The sequence below is a fragment of the Ochotona princeps genome, chromosome 7 (assembly GCF_030435755.1).
Source record: "Ochotona princeps isolate mOchPri1 chromosome 7, mOchPri1.hap1, whole genome shotgun sequence".
Taxonomy (NCBI): Eukaryota; Metazoa; Chordata; class Mammalia; order Lagomorpha; family Ochotonidae; genus Ochotona; species Ochotona princeps.
In genome coordinates this window covers 8545332-8567487 of record NC_080838.1, presented here as the reverse complement: position 1 = coordinate 8567487, position 22156 = coordinate 8545332, and the positions used below count along the sequence as shown (strand labels likewise).

Genomic DNA, 22156 nt, shown 5'->3' with positions numbered 1-22156 from the left:
AGTGCCATGTACCCATGTTCCCCCAGCATCACAGCCTGCAAGGGTGCTGGGAGTGATGGTGAGATAGGAGGTGGGGTGCTGAATGCGTCACCAAGCCCTTCCAGGGATGTGCGAAAGTCTGACAATGACAATGAGATGTCCACTTGACCTGCTTTGCCCTAGGGGAACCAACGAGGCCAGGTCTCTGTGCCAAGAGGCATGCTTTCTTCAGCATTGTGTTCCCAGACAGTGTTTGCTTTGTTGTCCCTCAGACTGTAGCTCACAGGGCGATTGTGGTGTCTCATCCTCTCTCTCTTGCTTCATTTTACAGGAACACCTGATTGAGAATGAAGTGTCAATTCTACGCCGGGTGAAACACCCCAATATCATCATGCTGGTGGAGGAGATGGAGACGGCGACTGAGCTGTTCCTGGTGATGGAACTGGTAAAAGTAAGAGATGGAGAGATTTGTTTGGTGCCCGATTCCAAAGCATAATATTCTGAAAAATTATGTAACCAGAAAACTGTCTTGGCACCTTGTAACTTTATCAGCTTTAACAGCACTCATGTCATTTTCTTCATCTAGTCCCAAGCCAGTGGTCTGTGGTTCTTACCTTCATAGGATTTTGCATTCTTGAACTATTGATAGGCTCTGTTTGGTATCCTTTAGGGTGGTGATCTCTTCGATGCAATTACTTCTTCAACCAAGTACACCGAGAGAGATGGCAGTGCCATGGTGTACAACCTGGCCAACGCCCTCAGGTATCTCCACAGCCTTAGCATCGTGCACAGAGACATCAAGCCGGAAAACCTCTTGGTATGTCATCTCTGCTTTTCCCGATGCACCTGCTGCCTCCCTGCATTTCACATGATCATAACTAGATGCACACTTGAGGCTATACAGATCCTGCAGTAAGAGATTTGGAATTTACAAAGTCATAAAAATTCAAGTCAGCAATAATGAAATATTAATGGATTTCTTGAATTGATCTACATTCACTGTTCACCAGATGTGAAAACATATTTTTTTAATTTGCATTTTAATTGATGCCACTGACTAGAGAAAGATGAGCAGGAAAACTACTTTCTGGGGCAAAAAATTCTACATAAGTTGGAGACGAACTGCAGAAGTAGAACATATCAGGTCATGGATGTGCAGGACGGACTTTCGAAAATTCTCTAGTTCATTCTTCTAAATCTTACTCATCGTTGTTGCTTACAAGCCACATTTGTCCTGCTGGATGGAAGAGAAGGTCCTGCTGGGGACACTCACAGACCTTTGTGATCCTGGCCTGCTTGTCCAGCCTCCTGTGCTGTTAGCTACTCTCCTTACCCAGCATGTCACTCACCTGTGTGCTGTGTCTAATTCACTTGCCAGTGGGCCTCGGTGCCTAGACGCCACTAATTAATGGGAGCAAGCAGTGGCAACTGTGTGATAGAGGAATTTTAGGAAAGTTGGAGGGTCTTGTGTGCAAAAACACCCCCAGGACCTAAGACTGAGCTTCCCTTTTCCCATCTCTCGGGGCTGGGTACCATCATGTGATCTGACTCTTCCATATCCTGTTCAAACACACACACAGGTTGCCCCCATCCTCAGTAGTTAAGCCTTGACTTCCTGAACACCCTTTTGTCTCCGTTGCTTCTGTCTATTCTGGTCTTCTTGTGCAGAGTTCTCTCTCACAACAGTGTGGAATCGACTCATTTTCTGAGAATTAGCATCACCCCCAAATTCTCTGGGCAGAATTCTGTCATAGCCACCTCTGGTTTCTGCTACACTTGCCTGGGTGTTTTGATTCCGTCATTTATTTTTCTAGCTCCTTCTTGAGGTTATAAGTACCGCAGTGGGGTAAAGTTCATGTCTCAGTTTGCTTTATATCTTCAGTTTCTTGGACAACAGCAAACAAGCACCCAGCAGATATATGGAGTCAGTTGGTACCGACAGTCAGCTAGCTAACAGGTGGCCCTGGGGGGCATCTCTGCACCCTACCTTGTGCTTGCACTTTCTAAGTAATTGTTGCCTGGAAGAGTACTTCAAAATTTCATGGAAAATATGTAGTGTGAAGAAATGGCATAGAAGTGGAGGCTTTTGAAGCCAGCCCCCAATACTCTTTTTCCTGGGTATTTACTTAAAAGTTGCACTGTTCTTAGTATGATCTGTCTTAAGGAGCTATGCAGATGGACCCTCCCTCATCCTTAAGTCCAAAATATGATATGCTTCAGAATCTTAAAGAAATCCCTGTGCATCGTGCAAACAAAAAGGGAAGATGGACTCCGTTTCATGAACTCGAATGAGGAGTGGAGGCAGAGTTGAAAACTGACTTCTGGGTGAAAGGGCTCTGCTCTGAGCTCCTGTCAATAAAGCGCTGCTCATCCCTCAAGGCCATGCCGAGGCTGGCTTCCCCACGTGCTGTTAATGATGGTGCCCCTTCAACTCCTTGTCTCCACCATGCAGCTCACCGCTGCAAGCTCCTGGAGTTATTTTGCCATTCTCTGTGCCTGTAGGAGCCACAGGCTTGGGGGGGGGCTGCTGGTTCCTCTGGAGCCAGCCTCCTCTGCAGCTCTGGTTGTCCAAGAACCATCCAGGGGTGCCCCTCTCCCCTCCTGCCCTTTTTCTGCCTCCATTTCCCACAGGTGTGAAGTCTCCTCACAGTTGGACACCTCCTCTTCCCCTCTTGTCCTGTCTCAAGGGTAGATAATACAGGAAGGCTTGCTGACTTTAGCATTTGTGTGTTCTGTGATGAAATCAGAGTCTGAATTGCTTTCTCTGTCCCCCCTATCCTGTCCTCTCCTTTTCTCCCAACCCTACCCTACCCTGTTGTGCTGCCCAAAGACGAGGAAGAGGACAATGATCATAAACTGAGGCTAGCACTTGAAGCAGAAAGGCCGTGGAGTCTGGCTTCAGAAGCAGCCCTAGCCACACTTACCAAAGTACCGTGTGTCCACCATAGGAAACATAGCACGGTCACTCGGCAGACTGAGAAATGCCAGCAAGTAGGCCCTGGTCTAGGAGGAGAAAGTGACATTGCGGTGCTAGCAATAAATACCCAGAGAGACTGTCGCCTCTCCCTGTCTGAGAACTGATTCAGATTTTACCCAGCAGACTGCTCAGACATCTGATTTGCATCCCCTTGTCTGGTTGCGGGGTCATAATTTAAAACCCTGCCAGTGCAGATGGATGGGTCGCCGTGTCAGGGAGCACGGGGGTGGCCGTTAACGTAGTGAGTTACAACCTGGTGGTGCCCTGTCAGAGTTAACTGTGAGCCCAGTGATAAATTCACCCTCGCCAGGAGTTCTGGGGCTGGGGGGAGAGAGGAGGGTGGCTTGCTCGCATTTGAAGTCCTTCTAAATCATGGTGTGGACATGGTACTGTGCACTTGGGCTGGGGGTACATGCTTCCCATTTCTTGCTTTAGTTTTCCAAGGGCTGCTTGGACCGAAGTCTCGCTCAGCCTGTGAGGGGTGGGTGTCCACACGCTGAGGGCTGGAGCCGGCCCCCCCTTGTGACCGTCTGCATCCAGCATGTGTGCCAGCACAGGCTCCTTCGGGGCTCCGGCCCCTGCCCCATCTGGGGAGCAGACAGACGCTGCACTGTGACACACAGTAGGAGGGCGTGGTCATGGCTCGATCCTCCTCAACCCTTGGGGTACCTGGAGTTCTGGGAGCTCCATTTCCTTTTCTTCATCACTGTCCAGTAGGGTGACTGGGGAAGGCCTGGGAGGTGGTGTGGGGGACAGTGAAGTCCGCAGTATTCCTGGGAGCATGAGGGCCTGAGGGAGCCCAGCTCTGTGAGGCGAGCCTTCAGCGTTCCTGATCACTTCTTAGGAAAGTGATGCTGTGTACGTAGCTCCGTGAACGCACATACACCTGCAGTTTTCCCTAAGCAGTGGAGGTTTTCTCTCATTATCTTTCACATCTTTGATTCTCTGACCAGCTAGTACTGGTTCTTTCAGAGTTGTCTGCCCCTTGTGACGTTTTGCCAAGGAGTGCCACTTGTCCAGAAGTAACTCAGTGATTGTGGGCTGTGAAGGCCTTTGTGTTAATGCTGCTGCTTCTAGCTGTTAATTCTCTGTAGGGAATTTGAACCACAGGGCTTCTGAGTCTCAACAAAAATACCCAACACCCCAAGAGTTTCCAAATTGGGTATTTAAGCACTATTTTTCAAAAATGGCATCTGATATTTTTCTAAGTTATAAAAACAAAATGTTGATGCCATTAATAAGACTTTTTTTTTACTTTCACAATACAGACATCTAAAAAAATTGTGCCTAAGATGTTCTTATCGCTGTAATTACTTGGAAAATTTTAAATGTCTAGGCTTCAGTGAATGCCTCATACATTTTGATTACATCAGATTGTTCTTAATAATGTTTACCTTAAACACAATGGGTGGAAAGTTGCCCTAAAACTGTGGCCTAAGAATCTCGCCTACAGGCGACATTGCTGATAGTATTGGATAGATTTCTGCTGAGCTGTGAGCTACTCAGAATTATAAATGCCTGTGAGGGACATGGAACCCTCGCCATCTCTCCTTTCACACGGTAGTTTTTTTTTTTTAAGTGTATTTACATGAAAGGCAGAGTGACTGATTGCTCAAGGGACCCTCTTACCTGTTGGCTCATTCCTCAAAATGGCCGCCCTAGCCACACCTGGGCCAGAATTTGCCAGGTGGATGGCATAAACTCCAGTACACAAGCCATCCTCCCCTGCTTCCCAGGGGCGTTAGCCGGGAGCTGCAGCGGAAGAGTACGGACAGCTGGACGGGAGTGTGGGCATTCCGCTCCAGCCCAGTCCTGGGACGCTGAAACGCCCGGAAGATGGGTGCTGCGTGGATGTGCAGAGTACTTAGGTCTAGAAGAAGTTAATACAATACTAAGATGAGAAATTGTCTTAGTTAATGGCTGAGGACATCAGAGGTAAGGAACGTGTTTCAGGCTGTACTTTTGAACGTGCTGTGGAATGATGGGTGTGGGGAGCCCAGGGCTGCATTCTAGGAGTGATTATATAACCTCTCTCCTAGCCAGTGTCAGACTGATGGGCCATGCTGTTCACAGTGCTCATCTTAAGCAAACACTACTTTCTAAATTTCTTTCTTCCTTTTGTTAATAATAGTTGAGATGAAAATCCAGTTCAGTTTATTGTAAATTAGAGGGAAAAAAGCATGCTAAATATGCGGAGGATATCAGAACAGTGAAAAACGTTACCAAGTCTGTTTTGGATCTCTACAGTTATTTTTTTTTTAATCAGAAACTCTGCTTTCAACACAGGTTTTCCCCTACTTAGTATTTGTATTTCATTCTTGACTGTTCAGAAAGCAGGCTCCCTATTGTCACTGCTCATTTTATTTCTTGGTGGGTGCTTGCTGAGCACCATTTGTTGGATATTCAAATCTGTTACACATAGTGAATGCTCAGCGAAGGTGGCTTTCCTGTCTGCAGGCTTCGAGGTCCCTCTCTAGCGTGCCAGCTAAGCAGATACCTGCTCCTTCATCTGCTGTGTAAGCAAGCACCTGTGTTCATTGCAGTCTTAGGAAGGGTGCTTTCTGCAGAGATGGAAGATGTCTTTTCCAAATCTCACACAATTGTGAAATCCTTGAAGAGAAGAATAAGCACTTGATAGCCGCAGATAGAAGCGATGGTGTTAGTATCATTAGTTCATCTTGACTGCATTGGTACGTGTGTCTGTCTCTGCCTGATTCCAAGGGTCCTCCTGTGCTCACTGAGAAAGCAGCCACTTTCCATGTGATCTGGTCTCTGTCCCAGGTGTGTGAGTATCCCGACGGCACCAAGTCCCTGAAGCTGGGCGACTTCGGGCTGGCCACCGTGGTGGAAGGCCCTCTGTACACAGTCTGCGGCACCCCAACCTACGTGGCTCCAGAGATCATTGCGGAAACCGGGTAGGAGTCCTGAGGCTTGGGATGGTGCTTGCAGCTTTGGTGAGGAAAGGTGTATTTTTATGGCTACTGTTGTCAGGGTGGAGGGAGGGAAGAGGAGAGAGACTGGGACCTGAACAGGACTCGGCCTTGAGGAAGCAGAGTCTGTGCTCACAGCCCTGGGGCTGGTCTTGGGGCCCGAGAGGGGTCTCACCAAGTCTGTGGTGAGGCGGGGACAAAAACAGATGCATTTGTCCACAGGACAACTGATTTCTCCGCATGAGCTGACAAACCCTTTTTCTAACAAAGTTAATGCTGCAGTAATGTGGACAGGCCTTGAAAGTTCCATGAATGCTCCTCTCCCACCCCTTTGCTTTCCAGCTATGGCCTCAAGGTGGACATTTGGGCAGCCGGCGTGATCACGTACATTCTGCTGTGTGGGTTCCCACCGTTCCGAAGGTCAGTGCCTTGGAATCAGTGTGTTTGAATTGTAAAATTCTCTCCCGTGGCCCAGAAGCACGTGGCTTTACTCCTGATGGTCATAACCAGAAAAGGGCCAATTGAAGTGCCAGTTAGTGGTTCAACAAGTACATTCTTATTACCTTAGCATGTCTTAATGTATATTCATTCATTGGAGCCAGGACTTGTGTATGCACTCAATGGTCATTGTTTCATAGACTAAACCTATGGCACCGTGACTCCATTCCAACTTTCATCTTTTTAAGCAGGAGCAAAGTTTAAGGGCTGGCATTGTGGCATAATGGGTGAAGCTGCCACCTGTGACACCAGCATCCCATATGGGCACCAGTTTGTGTTCCAGCTGCTCCACTTCCAATTCAGCTCCCTGCTATGGTGCCTGGAAAAAAACATTGGAAGATAGCGCAAGTGCTTGGGCTGCTGAACCCAAGCAGGAGATCCAGACACAGTTCCTGGCTCCTGACTTCAGCCTAACCCAGCTCTGACTAATACGACCATCTGAGAACCAGCAGATGGGAAGTTTGCCTCTGTCTCTCTGACTTTCCCTTTTTGTTTTGTCTGTAATTGTTTTACAAACCAACCTTTTTTTTTTAAGATACATCTATTTTTATTGGAAAGGCAGATCCACAGAAAGGAGAGACAAAGATCTTCCAGCCACTGGTTCACTTCTCAAATGGCTGCAATGGCAGGAGCTGAGCTGATCCAAAGCTAGGGGACAGAAGCTTCCTTTGGGTCTTCATGTGGGTGCAGGGTCCCAAGGCCCAATCTTTTTAAAAGAGTATGGAATTGTATCATTAGAGAGAGAGAGAGAATTGATTTTTTTAAAAGCTGAATTTATCTTGACAACAGGATGCTGGACTCTCTGCCGTTGTCCATGCCCACATTGTCAGGACACACTTAAACAGCAGAATGATGGATTTGTGACTGATTGTGAATGACTATACTGCTGTAATAAGAAGGGGCAATCAGTGTGGGGTACAGGGACTTGAGAGGGGAAGGACATCCTGGAGCCTATAGGATAATAAACAAGAATATATCTTATACACAGCTTATAAAAGAAGAGTGACATTTAAAAAATCTGTGAAGCAGTCTGAATTGCTCTAAGTGTTTCTTTTTCCAGTTCTGATACTCATCTGGCTTCCTTTGTCAGTAGAACAATTGTCATTTTTTGAGAGGCAGAGAGAGGAAATTCTCCCATCTGTTGGTTTACTCCCCTAATGCCTGCAGTGGCTGCATTTGGGCAGGGGAACTGGGAGTGCCATCTAGGGAACCCAGTTTGTAGAGCCATCAGTGGAATCTCCCAAAGTCAAATTAATGTGGAGTTAGAGCCACCACTGGAACTCAGGCACCTCCACGTGATATGCGACTATCTTAATCACGAGGCGACAAATGCCTGTCCCTCGTAGCACTTATTTAAACTGTTCACAGATCCTTTTGGCACACAGGGTGTATCCCCTCAGGCAGGCTGGCTCTTGGTAACCATACACTTCACATGGGAGGAGGCAGCTGCAGTGCAGGTGCTGGCTGCCGTGTTTGGAGTGCACAGAGCACTACAGTCTACCTTGCAGTCTACCTGGGTCCCACGATGAGTGAAACCTTTGGACATGGCCCTTCTTGGGACTGGCTCATCTCTTCTTCTGGAGCAAATGAATCACTTTGAAGCAGAAATCCATCTAACCATGCAGGTGTGAATTGCTTCTAAGTTTTGTCTAGCTCTCTTGTCATTTTAGCAACTTTTTGTGTTCCTTTTTTGTTGAAGAGCCTTCATTCCCAGGCCCTGTTTTCTGAGTGCCAGGAGCAAAGTGGTGAATCAGACACAGTCCTGAGGTTGGCCTCTAGTCTGTTCAGGCTACGCTGACAGCATACCTTGAACTGTGTGGCTTCAGTAACAGAAGTTTACTTCTCATAGCCTAGAGTCTAAGGAGTCCGATGAAGGTTCCAGCAGGTGCCTGAGACGCATCTCCCTGTGGTAACCTCATGTCAAGGAAGGGGCAGGGGAGACCTCCGGGGTCTGATCCCACAAGGTGTTGAGTCCTCACTGCTCGCCCCTGCCAATGACATCCTGTTGGGCATTAGGTTTCAGCACAGGAATTTGGGGGATAAGGCACCAGTGTTAAGTCTGCTAAGTAAATACTAAATAAATCTCATTGATCAAATCAAATCCTGTGGCTAAGCCTGAAGCAAATATGGGAGAAAATGAATTGTACTATGCATGAAAGGAGGGAAGTAACTTATAACTGTTTTAAAGTCTTGGCTCTGCTGGTTTCAGTGATGACCAGTTTGAGGAACTAGTGAAGTGTTGAAGGGTAGTATGTTCCTGAAACCCAGGCAGTCTGGTTGCCTTCCTTGGTTGACCCAAGAGTTGGGAAAGAGCTCTGTGGATCACGTTTTGAGGACTATGTGCTCACAACTCCCTCTAGTGTTCTCAGGCGCCAATGCAGCCTGGGAAAGTGTGCCTGTTAATGGAAGTGAGGCTCAGACAGAATAGGTGTGACTTGTCATTGGTATCCAGAGTGCAGCAGGGGTTGGAAATGTGAAAGACTGTTCAAAAATGGCAGAGACATCTTCTGGAAGCTGATGCGGTCTAATGTTCTGTTCAGAAAAGGAGTGTACGACTCCAGGCAGCTTTCTCTTAAAATTTAAGAGCATGCTTCCCCCTCTTCAGCATCACATTATGATGAACAAGAATCTGCAATGTGAAATTCTAGTTGCAGAGGCATCTTCACAGTCTGCAGAAACACTGTGAAATGAGACTCACTCATTACCTTTTCGGGAGACAGACATGCTGGCTTATTCCCCAGAGTGCCTGCAGCAGCCAAGGCTGGGCGAGGCTGAAGCTGGGAGCCTGGAACTCAGTTCCTGTCTCCAACACGTGTGGCGTGGACCCAGGTGCCCGAGCCAATGCCCGCAGACTTCCAGGGAAGCTGGGACCCAAGCCCAGGCCCACCAGCATGGAATGTGAATGTCCCGTGGGAATGGTATTTTGAATGATGGTAACCTAAAATAATGAACCTACGTACACTGTGCTTACAATGAAAGCTTTGCAGGTGTCTGTTTTCTTTCATACAAAAGATGCTTTCAGAAATTTTCAACTAAAATTAATCATGGGAATTTACTGTTTCAGCTAGTGTTCCTGTAGCATTTCTCTTCCTTCCCACTTCAGGATTTCCAGGTTTTCAGTTTAAATTGACATATATTCTCAACATCAAAGTCATCATTACTCAAATTCCTTTCAGGAACATCCTAAGTTTTAGTGGTTGTCTAAGCAATTCTCTACTTAGGATCACCAGCAAGTTTTGTTTGTACGGCTGTACTGAGGTTTTTGACATTTTTTATTTTTTGTATTAATTATAAATTTCTTCCACATTTTGAGTATTTCTCTTAACATGCTGACATGTGTACACACACTCGTTGTAAGTGAAATGTTTTCAGTGTCATTCATGAAATGGCTTATAACCATTTCCGGTTACCCTTATTGACTGTTAGTGGCTTGTCAGTGATGACTTTTGAGGCTCTTTGAAAGGGATAGTGGCAGACCTATGGCACCTTCATTCAAGGGCTGTGTTGTTCCGGAATGCAAAGGTGCCCTGCAGCACCTGGCTACTAAGATGGACAAATTCTTTTTGGCTTTGTTCTTCCAGCGAGCATCCAGCGCTCACAGCTCCCAGCCTTAATCCTTTGGGACCCCATTCTGCTTGCAGAGGCACCTCAGGCTTTTATTTGTTGGTTCAAGATCTTTTACAAGAGCCAACTGCTGTAAATGACTGCTTCCAGGTACACTTTAATAAGTGTTTTAGATTTTTTTTTAACCCAAGAAAAGATATATGGACTAACAAAATGTAGGATTTGAGATTCTAGAAAAAACAAAGAGGAAATTAGGAGTGAAAGACAGGGTTGACAGAAGCATAGAGTTCTGGAAACGGGGGCTTTTTTATGTCTTCTATGTCTTTTGAGGTTCTCTCATTTTCTGAAGGTTTCTGTAGCCTCGGCATTCTTAGCAGAGTAGAAGGTGAAAGCACGGCATCTTGGGGTTGGCACTGTGGTGCAGCATGCTGAACCGTAGCTTGCAAGGCCAGCATCTCGTATCAGAGTGCCAAGTGGAGTCCTGCTGGTCTCCTTGCAGTCCAGCTCCCAGAAGGTGCTGCTCCAAGAACTTGAACCCCTGCCACCCACAGAGTAGACCTAGACTGAGTTCCGAGCTTCTTCCTTTGGCCCTCCCCAGCCCTGGCTGTTGCAGGCGTCTGCGGAGAAGCAGCCCTGGCTGTTGCAGGCGTCTGCGGAGAAGCAGCAGGGAAACTCTCTTTCTCTCTGTATGTTCTCCCCCCACGGTTGCATCTCTGTCACTGTGGTTTTCAAATAAATAACTAAATCTTAAAATAAGGAAATAAAGCATTTTGACATCTAGAAAACAACGTTGTGTGCCTCAAAGAAAACTATCTTTCTGGGAGCAGAGGCTTGCCTTGCCTGGTTATCTAGGCTGGTCTTTGCTTCTCAGTGATTTCTTGACCAGACCCCCTGGTGGTCACCTGCCCATTTGGCTGGGCTTAGATAAATGTCACATTCACCAAGTTCACAAAAGCCACTGTTTACTAGGAGAGAAATCAAACACTCAGCTCATAACAAATACCGCCCCACCCCCGTGAGCTCCTTCAAGGTGTCCTTCACTGAGAGGCTTGGTATAAAACCCTGGAGCCTGTGTGTAGCAATTATCAGAAGTGTTGCACATTTGCCAGGTAATTCTTCCGGTTCAGGGATTTAGAAAAACATTTAATTGGTGCATAATAATTGTATGTCCAGAGGATATAGTGTTGGATTTCGGTATAGTTCTACAGTTTCTAACACTCAGATTAAACCAAAGGGCATCTCTGGTACTGCATACTTCTTTTTATTAAATATTTATTTTTATTGGAAATTCAGATATACAAAGAGGCGGAGAGACAGAGAGAAAGATCTTCCATCTGCTAGTTCACTTCCCAAGTGGCTGCAGTGGCCAGAGTTGAGCTGATCCTGAGCCAGGAGCTTCTTCCGGTTTCCCACAAGGGTGCAAGGTCCCAGGGTTTGGGCCGTCCTCTACTGCTTTTCCAGGCCACAAGCAGGGAGCTGGATGGGAAGTGGGGCCACCGGGATACAAACCGGCAACCTTATGGGATCCCAGCACGTGCAAGGTGAGGATTTTAGCCACTAGGCTACCATGCTGGGCCCAACCTCATGCATTTAAAGTGGCATTTGTCTTTCTCTGCCTGGCTTATTTCAGCTAATGATAATGTCTTCCATCTCCATCCATGTTGCTGCAAATGAAAGAACTTAATTCTTTTATAGCTGAAGAGCATTCCATTATATGTAATATAGGATAACAATATATGTAATGTAATATGTAAACTATATTAAAATTTATTTTTAACCTGCATATAATTGTGCACTATAAATATATTTACATGTTAAAATCCTACATTTTCTTTATTCATTCATAAGTTGGTGGATACTTAAAGTTGATTTCATATCTTGACTGTGGTAGAGATATAAAAAGCATATGTAAGTGTAGATATTTCTTTTACATATTGCTTTCATTTGTTTTGGATGTATATATGTGTGTGTGTGTGGATTTTTTTTTTACTTTGACTCTAATAGTCCATTCTGAATCTTCTGTTGGGCATTGTAATGGCCTGGAAAGATGGTAATAGTTCTTTACAAATGACTTGTATTGTTTTCCATGGTACAGTTTTGTAGGTATAAGGATATCTCCCTTTCTTTCCACTTTTCTCTTTCCCCATTTGCTGCTCAAACCACTTTCCCCATATCACTGCAGTAGTATAGTCCTCCAGCAACAGTTACAAGTCTAACATTCTGTGTCAAGTGCATCATGGCATTGCAGGTACAGACAGAGGCAGAAAGTCCAGCATCACATTGTCAGGGAATATTGAACTGTTTCACTGAGAGTCCTCTTTTTATTCAGGAATAGAGATACCCACTGCGACATAGTTCCACTTCCGGATACGCTAACTCCATCATACTGTACATGTATGAGAACATATGTATATGCTTGTTCACCTGAATATTTAGTTGTTTTGTATTTTTGCATGAATGTTACCTTATACCAGAAAGAACACATAAAATGCGTCCTTTTGGGATTGGCTTACTTCGCTGAACATCATGTTCTCCACTTGGGACCATTTTGTTACAAATGATGGCATTTCAGTTTTTTTAATGGCCATGTAGTATTCCATGGAGTAGATGTACAAAAGTTTCTTTATCCATTCCTCTTTCGACGGGCATCTAGGTTGTTTCCATGTCTTCACTGTTGTGCATTGTGCTGCTGTAAATAGAGTTGCGTGCCGCTTTCTCACATGCAGATTTCACTTTATTTGGATATATTCCCAAGAGTTGGACAGCTGGGTCCTACAGTAGACCAGTTCTCAGTACTCTGAGCACTCTTCCTACTCACTTCCACAATGGCTGCCCTAGCCTGCAGTCCCACCAGCAGTGGAGTAGGGTACCTTTTCCCCCACATCCATGCCGATAGTGGAAGACTTTGTTGCTTACTCAGGCTGTGGGTGAGTCCATCAAGTGAGGCCAGCACCGTGGCTTGGAGAGGTGGCACTAAGGGAGGTGGGGCCACCCAGCATGCTGATACTTTTCCTCAGTAGTGTTTTCACATTTCCACAGTCAGACTTTGATTGAGCCACAAGGCCTCACCCGTGTGTGCAGGTACACCTTTGAGGATGGGAGAGTCCTGCCCAGGTTGGGGAGGAATGCTCCACGGGAGCAGCCAGTGTGGGTTTGCCCCAACCTGTGCAATCTAGTTGGCATCCTTGGATGGGCTGTCTCTCAGACTGGACCGGATAGAGGGCCATGCTGATAGGATCATATCAGGAATGTTTTATCCAAATGCCCCTTATGACTCAGCTGTCTGCTGTTTACTGGAAGTGTGGAGAGGGCCAGGGCGGCAGGTGGGAGTCAGGCTGGCTGAGTGTTCTGACTCATGTCTGACTGACATGAAAGATCGAAGACAGAAGCTGACTTTCTCCCCAGAAACGAGGATTGTCCTTATTTGTGGATTCCATATTTCTTGAGTTCTTCTTTATTGTGATGGGAACACAGAAAATCGACCATGTTAACCATTTCCGTGTGTACACTTCATTAACACTAAGGACATTCACATCAGAACTTCTCCCCTTCCCGTACTGAAATTCTGCGTCCACTCTGTTTCTTGAACCATTGTATCCATCTCTAATTCCCAGGAATACAGACATGTTCTGTGGCTCAGCATCTGAAGGGAAGATTTGCCATCACAAATGCCATTGTCATGTGAAATGCCCAACCCAAAGGCAATGGGCTCCCCTGCATGCTTTTCCCAAAGTATTTTGTTGAAAATCTGTGTAGCCATTGTGATCTTTCTCCGCTTTCTTTATCTCTGACTTAGCGAGAACAATCTCCAGGAAGATCTCTTCGAGCAGATCTTGGCTGGCAAGCTGGAGTTTCCAGCGCCGTACTGGGATAACATCACGGACTCAGCCAAGGTACCTGTCCAGGCCCTGCTCCTGTGGGCAGTCACTCTGCTGACCTTACCCCTCACGTGGGGCTGCAGCAGCCCTCAGCATTGCTTGCAGGAACTTCGTTGACTTTCACTGTGCGATTATGCTTAAATTTCTCCCGTGGCGCTCTAAAGTTCATAACCTTAAGCTCGACCCGATGTCTGGCCAGTTTGCCCTACTATCCTCCCCTCCCAAACTCCTTTGAATAATCCCTTGAGCTATTCAGGGCATCTGTACTGAACATCCAACAGAAAAGGAAAATGAACTCATGAGATTGAATTTTCCTAAAGTCATGAAACTGTATTGCCAACAAGGAGAAACACTGTGGTGTTGTTGTGGATGATGAGCAGGGTCCTTGGAGACGCGGGGAGAGTCCTTCTCTTCTCCCTTCTTGGCTGGGCTGTGCGAATGCCTGGCAGGCATCAGGAATGTCAGGGATCACAATTTTTAGGGTCCATCGCTTCTCGGCCTTTTGGCTAAGATCAAGTGTACAATTTTTAGGGTCCAGTGGCTAGGCAGCTACGTTGTCTGTGTCTTTGAAATGCTTGCTGCAAACTCAGATTTCTGTATTTGAGTCGGAATTGACTTTCTCTTCTGTGGTATTGATTTGTTTACTTATTTCTAGGAACTGATCAGTCAGATGCTTCAGGTAAACGTTGAAGCTCGGTGTACTGCGGGACAAATCCTGAGTCACCCCTGGGTGTCAGTAAGTACCCACGCGTGTAGGGAATGAGTGTATGTCCTGCGGCCGAAAAAATGTCCTCCCGGTGGGCTCTGCACACGCGAAGTCCACAGCCAAGCTCTGTAGCAGGTGGAGTGCATGCCTTTTTTAGTGGGCAAGGAGAAAGCAAGTGGCAACTGAGCCTGAGATCCTGCTCTGTAAGCACCCGGGGCCCTCTCTGGTGCTCAGTATCTCACCTACAAAGGAAGGGGTTGGCCACTGTGCTCTTCCAGCTGCCTTCCAGCTCTCCCCGCCTAGAGCTCTGAGGTTTGAGTTTGCACCATTGCGCTGGAGATGAGCAGTTTCAGATTCTGATCTCCATGTGTTTGCAGTGCAGGGCCCTAGGACATGTTGATTTTATAGAGATGCTGAGACCCAGTGCCTCCAAGATGCAGCCACTGGGGACATGATGCTGAGTCAGATTTCTTCTGGGCTTAGATAGTGCCTGTAAGTTTAGGGCAGCGTGGTTCTCGGGCAGTTGATGTTTCCTTCATTTCTGGGAGAGTGAACTGATTGAACTGAGGAATTCCTGTACACCTCCACAGCCCCCCACACTCTCACGGCCAGCTCTAGCCGCAGTAGACCCGCTCACTGCTCCCTCAGGCCAAAGGACGTAGCTCTCTACTAAATGACTTGGATGCTACAGAGAAGGGGGGAAAGAGAGAGAGGAGAGGAGAGAGAGAAAGAAGGAATGAGAGAGGAGGGTAAGGGGAGGAGTGACAAGGAGGATGAAAGGGAGAAACAATAAGCTCCAATTTGCTGGTCCACTCGCCAAATGTCTGCAGTGGCCTTCAGCTGGAGCCCAAGTCTGGAGCTAGAAGATGGTCCTGGTCTCCTACATGGGTGGCAGGAAGCCGGTTATGGGAGCAGTTACCACTGCTCCCCAGGGTAACAGGAAGCTGGAGTCAGGAGCTGGAGCTGGGTGTTGAACCTAGGTACTCCAGTGTGGAACCTCAGACACCTTAACCGATGTCCTAACATTAAACTAAATGCCTGTTCCAGTACTTATGGCTTTTGGAATGACATTTCCCCTATACCTGCCGTTAAGATAGGCCCATGAAGGAATGGGCTAGGAGGTGACCAGTGGCTACTGTTATGAAAATAATAAACTTGATGATCAAAAATCACTGAATTTACTTCTTTTCTGTAGGATGATGCCTCCCAGGAGAATAACATGCAAGCTGAGGTAACAGGTAAACTAAAACAGCACTTTAATAATGCGCTCCCCAAACAGAACAGCACCACCACCGGGGTCTCCGTTATCATGGTAAGTGGAATGCGCAGCTTGCCCTGGGAAGTGGCAGAGTGTGGCTGGGTTGCTGAGCCAGCTCTGAATGTTGAGACGTGGACAAGCAAGGGCTTCTCTTACATGGAACCTGCTTCCTTCCATGTTCCTGCTTTCACTGAAAGACTGGCTTGGCACAGGAAAGGCATGCATGTGGCCTGACTACCAGGCCTCGGCCACTGCAGGTGGGAGCTGCATGGGTACCAGCAGGACTGGGCTCATGAGCTGTGGTGCCTAGGAGCTTCCAGGCTCTCGCTCTGCCCTCTCTGCTGTGCCAACTGGACAGAGACTCCCAACCCCAGCTGTGATATGTGCTAGAGCAACTCCCTGCCAGCTTAAGGCTTCCTGAAGAGCTGACTGTTAAATCCTTACATGGGATACTCAACGTCTCATAGAAGGGCTTCCAGGCGGGTTCAAAGCCAGGCTCCTCGCTTCGGCTCCAGATTTCTGCTCAGGTGCACCCTGGGAGAGGGCAGTGATGGTTGTGGTAGCTGGGTTCCCACACCCCCGTGAGACCTGCCTTGCGTTCTGTGTTACTGGCTTGGTCCGGCCCAGCCCTGACACTGAGGAGCATAGGGAGTGAACCAACAGATGGAAGAGCCATCTGTCCCTCTGCCTTTCAAAGCAAATTAAAGAAAACGTAAAAATAAATATTAATAAGGCATGAAGTATTCTTTGACACTTTGGGTTAAAGAAATGAAATTTAAGTAAAAATTATGTTTTGTTTAAAAAAAGGGTGACAACTTTGAAAGAGAAAAAAAATTGTATGAGAAGCCTGTAATAATAATCACTGTATATTGTTTTTAGATTCCTTTTCTCTAAAATTTTTTTCAAATTTTTAAAAATTATTTGAAAGGGAGATAGCTTCTATTATTTGAGTTCCCAGAGCTGGCTCTAGCTGTAGTTAGCAGCCAGGAACCCCGGGCGGGTCCCCCACAGTTGAGATATCATGGCGCCTCCCAGGGTGTGTATTGGTAGGAAGTTCAGAGCCAGGAATTGAACCCGGGTCCCTTTAACATGGGATGTGGGCATTTCAACTGCTACACCAATCACCTGCCCCTGAACTTTCGGAGCTCCTGACTCTAACTGAAAGAAAATAAGAGCAGAGGAAATAAATTGGACCAGAAGTTGGATTTACACATCCTGGCCCAGCTTGTGCCCCACTTTTGTTGTTGCCCAGCTACAAAGCAGCTGGCCTTGCAGGCAGTCAGCGCTGTGGGCTGTAGAGCAGTCACAGAAGGGGGCAGGCTTCCCTGAGCCCGAGAGGCAGCTGGGCAGTGTCAGAGGTGGAGCCTCCAGGTGACAGGGACTTCAGGGCTGATGGACCCGCTCCCAGCACCGTCACTCCCAGGTTGGAACGGGCCTCTGGTTCTCTGGGAAAGGGTCTGTTTCCAGCCCAACTAGAGGTCATTGTCTTGACATGTAGGCCTGCACATCCCCTGTATGTGAGATGTTCTCTGCTCCACCTGCTGCCCAGGGCTTGTCATTCTCCTTCCCCTGAGCAGAGGCTGTTTTTATTTGAAAGCCTCTGTGTGTTCCTGTAAGCCCCTCCAGTCCCCAGCAGGAACTGTGCTTTACAGAACTTTGGGGGCGCCCATGATGGAGCCAAAGGAAGATTTCTTGAGTTGTGGTTTTTCTGGGCATTTTAATGATGCTGTGCTGCGACTCTGAGGAAGATGGAGGTATAGCTTACACACCCCGAGGGGAAGCCATGGTGACAGCTGAAAGCATGACAGCGTTCTCAGGTGATTCCCATGGCCGAGGCAGCACTGATGGGTGGGACCCTAGTATGCAGCCGCACAGGGCACTAGGCTGGGACACACTTCCTGGGAAGACTGAGAAAAGCACATGACCATGAAGCCCCAAGGCCAAGGAGAACTCAGTAACTCTGATGGGCGTCATTGGCTGTGGTCACCCACCGATCTGGGGGCCTGGGTGGCATTTGGTGACTGTGAGCCCGTGCCAGCTCCTTGATGACCTGCTCTCCACTGAAGTTCCAGTGGTGTGCCAGCCTTCCTGTGGCCAGCATAGGCCAACTCCTAATGATGCCCGTTGGGCAATACCTCGGTAGGTGGTTTATAGAGGACAGCCTTCCATTTGCTGAGGAGGGCGTTCCACAGCCCATGTCCAAACCCTGGGCTTCACCCAGGTGCTGTACGAACAAACACCTTCTCTCTGTTGCTGGTAACTGCAGTGGTGACTCTGTGTGTGTGTCCCCATGTGTGCCCAGGCTGTCATGTTGTGCATGTTGACAGGGCCGCTGTGCTACTGTGTCTCCCACACAGCTCTGCACTTGGTTGCCTCTGAGTTACTGTTAGCTGACATCATCATATTTGGAACCCATGGGAAAAATCTGTTCAGTTGGCCTTGGGCAGGATCCACTCATTCTCCATGGCCGAGAAGCTGTCCCTGCCAAATCTGACATGTGCCCAAAAGTGGTGGGACTAGAGAGAGGGCCTCCTGTTCGTGGGCGCCCTGCTTAGGACCTGGCCCGGGGCAGGGTTGTGTGGGGGAAACCTGGGATGCTTCACCATTGCCTTGTGTCTGTGTGGCCTGCCCTCAGCAACAGCTCCCAGTGTTGTTCCATTGACAATAGGAGGGACTGCCCGACGGGTTCCTGCAGACACAGATGAGGGCGGAAGTAGTGTGCCAGCATGTGAAGCCAACTCCCGGGACAGGCGGTGGTATGGAAGGGACAGATAGGACATGGAAGCCTGCGCTGCCAGCCTCTTGTACCCCGGCGCTGCCCTCTGTCCATCAGACAGGGAGCCCTGCCTGCGGCCACATACACATAGAATTGCTTAGCACAGGAAGCCATAGCATGAACCACAGGAAAGCTGACGCTGTTGTCTGCGCTTTGTTTGACAGTGGGACTTGGCAGTGTGAGCGCCACCTCAGAGCCTGTTCCTTGCCCTGTTGAGACAATGGCAGCCCTGTAGCAGCAGCTGGTACTCGCCCCCAGCGGCCCCTCCCCAACCTGGCTTCACAGCGTGCTTCCTCCCGGCGCCCCCTCCTCTGCCCACAGTGCACTCCCAGCCGTCTCTCCCTCTTTCCTGCCTCTCTCTCTCTCTCTCTCTCTCTCGTATTCTTGAACTAACCCTGCTCCACGCCACACCTCCCCTCCTAGGCCCAAAGTGTAGTTCCCAGAGATGGAAAAACAGCCTGGCGGGAAGGGCTGCCTGGGCCCTGGCTTCAGGTTCCACAGGGTCTCCCCAGGGCATCCTTCAGGGGCTCAAAGTGCAGAGGCGGCTGCGTGTCTGCTGCCAGCACCTTGGGGATCCCTCCAGTGGCAGGGAAAGGGGGCTGACATGGTGGGCCCACCCCTCTTTGGGGTGCTGAACGGGGTTTTCTTGTTTGGTTTACGACAAGACTGTTTGCACCTTGTTACTTCTGTTGAAAGTAAGCCGAGTTTCTGTCCCTGCTTCTCTCCCCCTCTCGCCTCTCCCGCCGCCTGCATTGCCTCCCCTGACTAGGTCCAAAGCCATGGTACGTACCCACTGCACCACGCTGCGCCCTCGGCTGCACCTGCCGTAATCCTGACCAGAGGAGGAAAGGAGAAATAACACGGGGGTGGGGGTGGCTGTGAGGGGACACTGTGCTGCCTGCCTCTGATGGGTGGGGGTGTGGCCTGGCCCGAGACTTTCCTGTGGTCCCCACGTCTGCCGGTGTTGAGGTTGGGAGTCACTGAGTGTTCTGCTTGAGCTGGGCAGGGCCTGTGGAGAGCATCACATCATTTTGCAGGTGGCACCAAGTGCCCTGACTGGAGCCGCATGGGTTCCTGGCAGAGAGCTGGGCTTGTTCCTGCCCTCTGCAGGTTCTGGGTGCTGGGAGACTCCTCAGAGCTTCCCACCAGCACGGTTGTGTCACACGTGGGCCTGTAATAACCGTGGAGCTAGCCCAAGAACCATCCCACGGCAGGAAAACCTACAGTGGCTGGGCCTGATGGCTTTCCCCAAATGCTGAAATGCTCAGGCTGGGTCCAAGAGGGGCAAGGATCGGGTCTGCCTTCTGATTTTAGGGTTACAGTAAGGTGATTTTCCCATATTTTAAAAATGGAAGTTTATTTATGTATTTGAAAGGCTGCAAAGAGAGCTGGGCCGGGAGGGAGGAGGAGAGGGAGAAAAAAAATCAGCCGTCTGCTGGTTTATTCCCCAAATACCCACAGGAGCCAGGACTGAGCCCGGCCAAGGCAAAGCCATGAGCCCAGAGCTCCCCGTGCCCTGGGCCTCCAGAGGGGTGGCAGGGCCCTGAGTGCTTGGTCCCTCGGCAGCTGCTTTCCCAGGTGCAGTAGCTGGGAGAGGGATTGAAAGCATGGAGTATCCAGGATTCAGTCCCAGACACTGCCGTACGGGATGCTGGCATTCTGAGCCGCGGCCTAACCGGCTGTGCCACCACACTGGCCCCTTGCCCCCACATTTTTGTGGCTTTTGGCTGAAGTTATGGAGCAGGTCACCTATGTTCAGCCTGACAAGATGACGCCCCCCCACTCCCAAGAGCACACGAGGAGATGAGGGCAGATCTGGAAAGTAGGTCAATTGCTCTTTTAGCTTCCAGGGCCTGCCACGCATCACCCAGTGGGAGGCTGTAAGGGGTTGCTCATTCCTATCGCAAGAACACAAGCCAACTCTGGGAGCCTGTGGTATGGCAGGCGGGTTAAGCCACAGTTTCCAATGCCAGCGTCCCATATGGGAGCACCTGTTTGAGTCCCAGCTACCCCCTTCTGATCCAGCCCCCTGCTAATGCCCCCTGGGGAAGCAGCAGAGGGTGGCCCAAGTGCCTGGGACTCTGACACTCATGTTGGAGCTCTAGATAAAGTTTTTGGTTCCTGGCTTTGGACCGCGATGTGGCTGTGGTGGATGTTTGAGAGTGAACCAACAGATAGATGGAAGCTTTCTCTCCCCTCTCTCAACATCAATCAATCACTTGATGGATTTTTTTTTTTTCATTCAACTGGAGACCCAGCCCCCTCCTAGGATTTGCTGATTTGTGTCTCCTATTCTTTGACCCTCGAGGTCTGGCCGAGGGCAGGAGCGGTGAGCAGTCAGGTGGCCAGACTGGCAGAGGAAGCCAGCGCTGAGCTGAACTTCCGCTGAGCCACCAGCTGGGTGGTGGCAGGGGCAGAGGCGGAGCTGTCCCCAAAGGGATGGGTCCCCTAATCCATTGCTTCCCCTGCAGGCTTCTCTCTGAGGGAGGCTCGTTATTTCTCCTCTTCTGTCTCTGAGTCCCGTGCATGCTCTCTGCTCGTGGTGGCTGGGATGGAGCCTGGGCCAGGGTAACGCAGTCTCTTCTGTTGCTTTCCCCCCACAGAACACGGCTCTAGATAAGGAGGGGCAGATTTTCGGCAGCAAGCACTTGTGTCAAGAGAGCGGCGGCGGCAGCGGCAGACCTGGGCCGGAGCAGGCCTCTCCGACCCCCGCCTCGGCCGAGCAGCCCTCGGTGTCCGGAGCGGCGGCCGCGGCCTCTCCGCCGTCGCCGGCCGCTGCGGGCTGTGAGCGGGCAGGGACCTGGCGCCGCCACCGAGACTGAGGCTTGGCCAGGAAGCCGCCTTCCCCCTCGCTGCGGGAGCCTTGCCCGCCTGGCCGCCCGCTGGTCCGTCTGCTGGCACCGGCTGCCGCCCTCTCCGCCCGGAAGGCCTGCCGTGCCCCGGTGGCGCGGTGTCTTCAGCCGCAGATCCTAGGAGGGGCTCGTTCTAAAACCTCCCCGTGTCGCATCACTGGTCGTCGCACAGCCTCGCCAGGACAGCGTGCGCCCTGCGTCCCGCACTGACTGCGTTTTTATAAAACTCTTGGGAGGTGAGCCCAGACTCTCCCATATTGAAGGAAACAGGGTGCGCCCTGTGGTCACACAAAGGACTTGGAACTGTGCGCTGCTGCCCTGCTTCCGCAGGGGGATTCGGGCTGTGGGTCGGGGGGGGGGGAACGGGCGCGTCCGAGGCCAGGCCCTGGAGAGGAGCGCACAGTCACCTCACCTGCAACCACACTGGGTATTTATTTGGGCCCGGCCCACAGGATGAGGTCATCTCTTTGCCAGGCATCTTCCCCCACGCGCTGGTCAGGCTGCCCGCGTGGCTTTAACGAAAGGCTGGGGCCGGGGCAGCTTTTTGCTTTCCAGCTTTCCCCCCCCAGTTGCTCTCAGCCTGGAGCGGGGCGGACACCAGCTCAGCCAGCCCGGGCTGGGCCAGGAAGGTGCTCCTGGGACCTCCTCGGTCAACCTCCTGGAAGGCTGCTGGCAGCTTTTCTTGTTTGCCCACCACCCTGCTCTTTTTAATAACTGTACATACCCCGTGCATTTGTT

General features: G+C 49.6%; 1 protein-coding gene across 3 annotated transcripts in view; it reads left to right on the top strand.

The window, feature by feature from the left end:
- DCLK2 (doublecortin like kinase 2) overlaps window positions 1-21949 on the top strand; it is a 168149-nt gene extending 146200 nt beyond the window's left edge. For 2 of the 3 annotated variants that reach the window (XM_058666781.1, XM_058666782.1), the window contains 8 exons: window positions 311-430; window positions 650-796; window positions 5738-5871; window positions 6229-6306; window positions 13745-13841; window positions 14482-14562; window positions 15728-15844; window positions 21170-21949. In XM_058666781.1, coding sequence (XP_058522764.1) covers window positions 311-430; window positions 650-796; window positions 5738-5871; window positions 6229-6306; window positions 13745-13841; window positions 14482-14562; window positions 15728-15844; window positions 21170-21388 — 993 coding nt within the window. In that variant the 3' untranslated portion in view covers window positions 21389-21949. Of the gene's footprint in view, window positions 1-310; window positions 431-649; window positions 797-5737; window positions 5872-6228; window positions 6307-13744; window positions 13842-14481; window positions 14563-15727; window positions 15845-18730; window positions 18811-21169 lie in introns of all 3 variants that reach the window. The other variant, XR_009245822.1, reaches the window with a different exon arrangement.
- The last annotated feature ends 207 nt before the right edge of the window (window positions 21950-22156 follow it).